At 57.7% G+C, this 7,320-nt stretch overlaps 1 protein-coding gene across 1 annotated transcript; it reads right to left on the reverse strand.

The window, feature by feature from the left end:
- Nucleotides 1-1,349: 1,349 nt before the first annotated feature.
- Nucleotides 1,350-2,087, reverse strand: LOC126204324 (serine/arginine repetitive matrix protein 1-like). Its single transcript, XM_049938707.1, has one exon. It carries the CDS (start codon nt 2,085-2,087, stop codon nt 1,350-1,352), a length of 738 nt encoding a protein of 245 aa, XP_049794664.1.
- Nucleotides 2,088-7,320: the final 5,233 nt, after the last annotated feature.

The raw sequence follows: 7,320 nt of genomic DNA on the forward strand, positions 1-7,320 counted from the left end.
GTGAGCTCACCAAATGTGTGGGTGTATGTGGTGGTGGGGGTGCTCGTGGAGCAGAGTGCTGCTTGGTATCGCCCTCTAAAGTATGAATAATTGTGATTAAAGAGCCTCCCGGTTGGGGAACGACTCTTGCTCCTACTATCTTAGAGGGAATCATGTCAGGACGCCGAAAGGGAGACAAGCTGCCAAGGGGGTGTCGGGTGTTGCTTTCGTTGTCACCGTTTTACATATCCAGCAACAACACCGACCCTATCAGCCTGCCAAGCGTGGGTGACTGGCCAGTGACCAGGCCCCGACTTGGGAAATGCCCTACGCCTCGGAGGAGCAGGTGGAGTACCTGCGGCAGCAACAGACACTCGAAATAGCCGGAAAACCGGCCCGCGACAACAAGAAGCCACGCACCAGGCCGCGCCAACCAACAGCAAGCAAACCACAACGACTATTTGCCAACAAGCTGTTGCCCCAGCCGCTGGTGCCAAAGCAACTCGACGTGAGTGATCGTCTGGGCTTCAATAAAAGTGCAGCCGAAAACACTCCTGTTTTGTCTCCCGTACAAGCGGGGGCCTATGGGTGACAGTGCGCGAGTAAGAGGAGCAAGCTCAACCCTTGACTGCCACTCAGCGAGTGTGCAGCCGCTGACGCTGGAATGACGAGCCTGTCCTTGGTTCGTGGTGGTGCAGTTTAGACATAAATTTGTCATTCCTGCGGTTCCTGTAAGAGAGAGAGATATATATATTACCACTCTTGTTGATTGGTCCTGTCTGGTGTAACCTGAAACAGGCGACATGGTCCCCATTACAGTTGCAGCACGTCGGTCGGTCTTCCTTCTTCTTCGGGCAGTCCCGCGACGGATGCTCCTCAGCGCACTTGCAGCAACGCACAGGCATCCTGCAAAACTTTGCCACGTGGTCCATGCGTTGGCAGTTGAAGAAGCACTGGGCTCGCCTGCCTTTCGCACAGAGTGGCTCGACTTTCACGTCGAAGTCGGCAATGTTTTCAACCTGAAAAATTTTCCGGTTGTCCACATTGTCGACTAAAACCACGAGGAACAAGGGCATGTCCCTGTGGGTCCTGAGCGACCTCACCAGGCCGACGTGGCGGAACCGGCGTTCCTACAGCGGCAGCTGGAGGAACTCGGCTTCCAGACCCATCTTCAGCGGCAGGTGACGAAAACGACCTTCAGCTGCTCCGTACTCTGTGAGACCGAGAAGTGGTACTGCTTCACGCAGAGTTGCCTGAGTTTCGCGTGGTCCTCTATGCACTCTGCTCTGACCTTGTATGTGTCGGTCCCCGCGATCATCTTCCGCGGTTTTGCGACGGAGTAGAGCTTCTCTATGAGCTCGGTATAGCCCTCACTTCACTGGATGGTAATCAGCAGTGGGCGGCGGGGCGGTTTCGTCGCCGTAGTCGATGTGGTCCCGTCCCCGTCGGTCTCGGCTACTTCCGGTAGGTCTGCAAACAGGTTTGCAGCCTCGACCTGTTCCGGCGTCACCGGTCCAAACGACGTGGCTCTCGCTGTGTGGCGCCGGGAGGCGCGATGAAGCCGCCTTAGTCAGGCTTCCTCGGCGATGCGGTCGTCGTCCTGCGGCGTACCCTCCTCTTCTTCCGCCTGGCGCGATCGGAACTTGCCTGGGGGAGGGAGTGTCCTCTACGGCCGCGGCTGGGCCCTTCCGTGAGGTTTTCTCGACCTCAGCAGGCTCGTCGGGTGTTGCCAGCCTGGACGTTGGTGAGGGCGTGGCGGCTTCTGTAGCTACCACGGCTGGTGCGACTGCTGGCGCGGCAGCTGTCGTGGCGACTGCGACAGGCAACTGGGGAGTCAGCATGGCGATGGCGGCAGCAAATTCCTCATTTGTCAGGGGGATCTGCGGCTCGATGCGTCGTCTCGGCAGAGAGAGTGTGCGGGCGCGGCGCCGTCCGTTCGCGGAAATTTCCACGTCCGTCCGACGGCCGCGAGCAACACTCTCACTCGTCGTCCTCGTCGGTGATGGAGGACCAGACGCTGCCGTCGTCCGGGAAACTTCCCTTAGACCGCTGTCTGCCTCACCGTGCGTCTCGCCGGAGCGATCGTCTCGTTCCGGCTCCTCCTCCATGTCGTAACCCCCAACACAACTTTTTCTCTTTAGAAAGAAAGACATGACAATTTGCTTTCTCAGAGAGTGGGGTCACACCACGTGGATTTTGCCGCACCAGTTCCTAGTGGCCCTTGCAGGCTGATGTCAACTCTGAAAGAGAGAGAGAAAACGCTCGTTAGCGAGAACACGCAAGGCGAGTAGCCAAATGCGTGAACCCGCGCAATCGATCGCTACAAAATCACGAGCGGCAGCTTCAGCACAGAGCGTCCGCACACTTCGGCAGCCACAGCACAAGTGCGAGTGTGCAGCCGCTTCGCTTGTACCTTACTAGCTGTCCTTTGCTCGCGTACGAGCAGGGTAAACAATGTTTTGTTTTTCCTGCAATGCCTGTGGTTTTGGTTATGGTGCCTTACTTATTGGTTCGGCCTATAGGGATGCAATTGCATCCTGCCTGCTGAGGGTTGTTAATCCCTCAGTAGGTCAGGCCAACGTGTTGTTGGCCTTTGGTGTATGTTTTGGCCCAGATCCTATATGAGCCGGTTTTCTGAACTCTCGGCCTTGCTGTAGAACAGTCGTGCAGACTGTCTGAAACGGTCCCACAGTTGCAGGATGCCGGTCTGTTCATGTAGTAGAGTGGAGGAATATCGTCTTGGAAGGCGCAGGGCGAGCTTCAGAGCTCTGTTCTGCACCCTCTGCAGTGCGCCTATATGAGTGTCGGCTGCCATGCCTCACACCACGGCTGCGTACTCTAGTACTGGTCGGACCAGCGCTAGGTACAGGGTGATGCTGTGTTGGGGGGGCCAGCGTCGACGTGGGGTTAGGCAGGGGGTACAAGGTGTGAAGTCGCCCTATAGCCCTGCTCCTAACGTCCTGGTCGTGTGGTCTCCAGGTAAGCCTCTGGTCGAGTGTGACCCCGAGGTATTTGCCGGTTTTACTCCACGGCACGGGGCTTCCCGTGATAGTAACCGGCGGCAAATCGGGAGGCAGTAGTCTTCTAGTGAATACTACTGCCTGGCTCTTTGCAGCGTTCTGTTTGAGCCGCCACTTGGTTGACCACGCGCCCAGGGTGTCGCAGCCAATCTGGAGGAGGCGTCGCATTTCCCTCGCGTTCATGCTTCCCACGAATAGCGCGGCGGTGTCAGCGTAGAGTGCTAACTTCACCGGCGCCACTCGTGGGGCATCTGCGGTGAAAATGGAGTACAGCAGGGGGCCAAGGACGGACCCCTGCGGCACTCCTGCTCGTATCGGCCTGTGGGTCGAGGTGCCATCATCTAGTCGGACGTGGAAGGTCCGGTCGGCCAGGTAGGAGCGGATGAGGACTCCATGTGATGTCGGTACCCCGTGCACAAAGAGTTCGTACACGAGGCCGTCGTGCCACACGGAGTCGAAGACCCTGGAGACGTCAAGGAACACCGCCCCAAGGTATTCCCTGGTCTCCAGGGCGCGCATGGCTTCTTCCACCAGCCGTAGAAGCTGGTGGGTGGTGGAATGACCGCTCCTGAATCCGAACTGTTCGTCCGGGATGATGCTCTCGACCGTCATATGTCGGAGCAGCCTCTTGGCGTACAGACGCTCGAACACCTTGGAGAGGGACGGGAGAAGGCTGATTGGCCTGTAGTTTTCAGCCTGCCGGGTGTCCTTATTCGCTTTGGGTATGGTTACCACCTCAGCGTGTTTCCACTCAGAGGGGTAGATCCCAGAGCGGAGGACCTGGTTGAAGATGCCTGTAAGGAGCTGGTAGGCCCCTTCCGGCAGGTTCTTCAGCCTCCCGCCCTTTTGGTGTTGAGCGTCTGTATCTGTTCTGCCACTTCCTCCTTTGATATGGGGTCGATCCTCTCCCCTTCTTCTCTCGCTGCTAGGAAGATGGGGAGCTCTTCCTCCACTCTACCAATGTGGGCCACATCGAGATTGTCATCCACTGGGGTGAACAACGACTCGAAGTGGTCGGCCAGTAATCCTGCTTTCCCATGTGGACTGCAGACGACCATCTGCCCAGCCTGCAGCGGTGGGACTCGCTGCCGCCGGCGCAGGAAGGACTTGACGACTCGCCAAGCACTGCCGTTCTGTGTGTTGAGGGTGGCGACTAGGTCGGCCCAGTCGCGGTTTCTATGTTCCTCAACCCCCGCCTTGATCTCCCTTCTCATCCTGTTTAGGAGGCGTTTGGTGGCAGGTTGTTGCGTGAGTTGCCACTCATGGAACACTCTGTTCTTCTCCCGTATAGTCTATCGTATGTGCAACGGGAGGCTACGTGCGAAATCCTTTGGCTGGCTTGGGGGAGGAGGTGATGCTTCTTCAGCTGCAAGTAGCAGCTGGCGGTTGAAGTACCGTAGTACATTGTCTTCCCCCACTTCCGTGGGGTCTGGTGCATCCGAAAGAAGTTCCAGAATGTTTTCCTGAAACCTCTCGCTGTCCATTCGGAGGTAGTTCCTACGGCGGGGTGGGATGGTGCCCCCCCCCCCCCTTACGTAGGTGGTCCGACGACAGTGCACACCGGGTGGTGGCGGTCATGTGGTTCCCAATGCCCTTAATAAGGGCGATATCGAGAACATCTGACTACCCTTGGTGTGGATAGATGGTGTGGTCCTGGGGTCCGAGCGCGATGGCGCCGTTGCGGAGGGCGGCACGGAGGAGTCGACGACTGCTGACGTTGGTAAGACGGGAGTTCCACTCCGTGTGCTTAGGGGGACGGGTTTTCCTTGCTGGCGACTTTGACACGCTACTGACGACAGCGTCAAAGTGTGCCTCCAGGAGATTACCGCGTGGCGGCCTGTAGGCGGCCACGAAGGTGATCTGTCCCACCATGGAGGAGACATTGACCCCTGTGGCTTCAAGGGTTGCCAGGGCTGGGAGATGGACCTGGTGGTGTCGTAGGGAGGACCTGATACAGATGGCAGTTCCTCCTCCGGCGGTTGGTCTGTCGTGGCGGTAGCAGGCATAGTTGTCTACCTTTACATGGACTCCTGGTTTGCGGTGAGTCTCGCACACTAGGCACAGGTCGACTGCCTCGTCCTATATAAATTGGCGAAACTCACCTTGTTGTTTAACCAGTCCGTTTTCGTTAAATACGCATACCGATAGGCCATGGATCTGCTGTCTATCCATGGTGAGCTGATGAGGGAACGGTGACGGCCTGGAGGGCCCCCGTTACTGCCGTGACGAGCACTAGCAGTTGGCTCAGTAGTGTGTTGAGTGAGCGTAGTAGCTCACCCAAGCTGGCTGCATCTGTACCTGAGAAGTGGCGGCTGCGTGGGCGGGCGCCGAGGCGGCGGCTACGGTTTGCGGCTGCGACGCCGCTACCGGTCGCCGCATGGAGCGTTCCGCACTTTGCAGTGGGTTGCTAGTGGTGGGGGGCACTTAGGGGTGTCCACGCACTGTGTTGTTGGACAAAGGCATGTCCGGCATTCCTGAGTCCTCTGGGGCTGTGAAGGTAGTCTCCGCATTTTGGTGTTGGGGCAGAGACTTCTGTGTTTGCTGGCGCGATGGGGTGGCAGTGGTCCCCTTGGCAGCGGCAGCATGGTTAGTGCCTGGCTGTACTTTGCGAGATGGGGGATTTTTGCCTTGGTGTCTGCTTGTGCGCTTAAATGTAGTACAGCCCCTGTAGCTCGCCACAGTTGCAGCACTTCGGGGATTCTTCCCTCTTTTTTGCGCAGTCACGGCTTTGATGTTCTCCGGCGCATTCAATGCAGCGGGATGGCATGCTGCAATAATATGCAACATGATCCAGGCCCTGGCATGAGTAGCACTGGGCCCTTCTACGTTTTGCGCGTAGTGGCTCGACCGCCACCTTCACCCGCGCTACCCTCTCTGCCTGGAATATTTTCTTGTTATCCAGGTTGTCAGGGAGGATAGCCAGGAACAGTGGCATGTCTCACTTTGTCCGTGGTGACTTCGTAAGAGTCACCGAGCTGACTGGGTAGCCCATGGCTACCAGTTCTTCCTTGAGGTGATCTATCGCCATCTTCATTGGCAGGTGGCGAAGGACCACCTTAAGTTGTTTCTGGTGGTCGGCGTTGTGGGTAAAGCATTTGAGCTTCTCCTGCTCGACGACTTTCATGGCTCGACGGTAATCGTCCATCGAGCGGACGGTTGTTTTCAACTGGTCAGGTCCCTGAGTCTTTACTGCTAGGGAGGGGATGTCTTTAAACAACTGTAAGAAGGAATTGTAGTCTTCCTTCCACTGGATAGTGATCGGAGGCGGTGCAGGCGCACATTTTATGGGCGCCTGCCCCGTCTCCATGGCCTCGTTGTCGTCTTGAACAGCTGCAAAGGAGTTAGTCGTCTGCAGCGGCGCCACGGTTTCGAGCGTCTTTGCCCGCGCCGTGTGCCTCCGCTTGGGGACGACAAACTCCCCCTCTTCTTCCTGGGCGGCCTCCTCATCTGTGGCGCCCTCTGGCGCGTATGGTTTCTTCCTCTGGGGCAGCCTGTGAACAGAAGAAGGTCCGCTTGCGGGTGGCTTGTCATCGTCCGTCGTCGCTGGCCTCTTGCGAGACGGCACCGCGACGTCCATTGCTTTTTCATGCAGAAGAAGCTGTTCCAGGTTCGCTTCTGGAATTCCTGTGCCGTCTTGTGCTGCAGACGGCAGGTCTGCAGCTTCTTGACTGGCCTGGACAGGAGGGGCGGCCAGCAGAACATCGGTTGCTTGGGAAACCAAGCCTGGTGGCTCTGCTCCCTTCAGGGCCGCCTCCGGCAGGACAGCGTCCTCTTGTTTGGACACGCCTGGCGGGGCTCCCGTCGGTACACAGACCTCTTCTCTGGCTGAGCCTGGCGACGCAGCGGCAAGTTCGTATTTCCTGAACCTTTCGTAAGCCTTCTCAGCAGCCTCTCTTTCAGAGGCTGTGGTGGCTTTGGCCATTCGATTCACGATGGCAAACAGTTGTAACCCGGTTAACGGGATGTATCCTGGGGACGTAGCAGAGGGCACGACCGTGGTCGTGGCCTCGGTTGCCGCAGGTGGTGGGGCGGGTGCGGCCGCCGCCTGAGCGTGCTCAGATGGGGCGGTAACCGCCGCGTCAATGCTTTGTGCTTCCATGGCAGGGAAGGCAGGAGAGGAAGAGAGAGAATCTAATCGAGTGACCGCGGACTGGTCCCACATGAAGGGGGTCCTGGCTCAGAGCGTGCCCTATCGGTCCATAAGCGCAATACAAACTGATGCTGATCAATTTGTATTGCAGCTGAAATAGCAGAGAACACAACAATATTGCTGCTAACACACTCGCGAGCGAGTCGTTAGCTCTAGCAGTTCGCTGATGCT

The sequence above is a fragment of the Schistocerca nitens genome, chromosome 9 (assembly GCF_023898315.1).
Source record: "Schistocerca nitens isolate TAMUIC-IGC-003100 chromosome 9, iqSchNite1.1, whole genome shotgun sequence".
NCBI lineage: Eukaryota > Metazoa > Arthropoda > Insecta > Orthoptera > Acrididae > Schistocerca > Schistocerca nitens.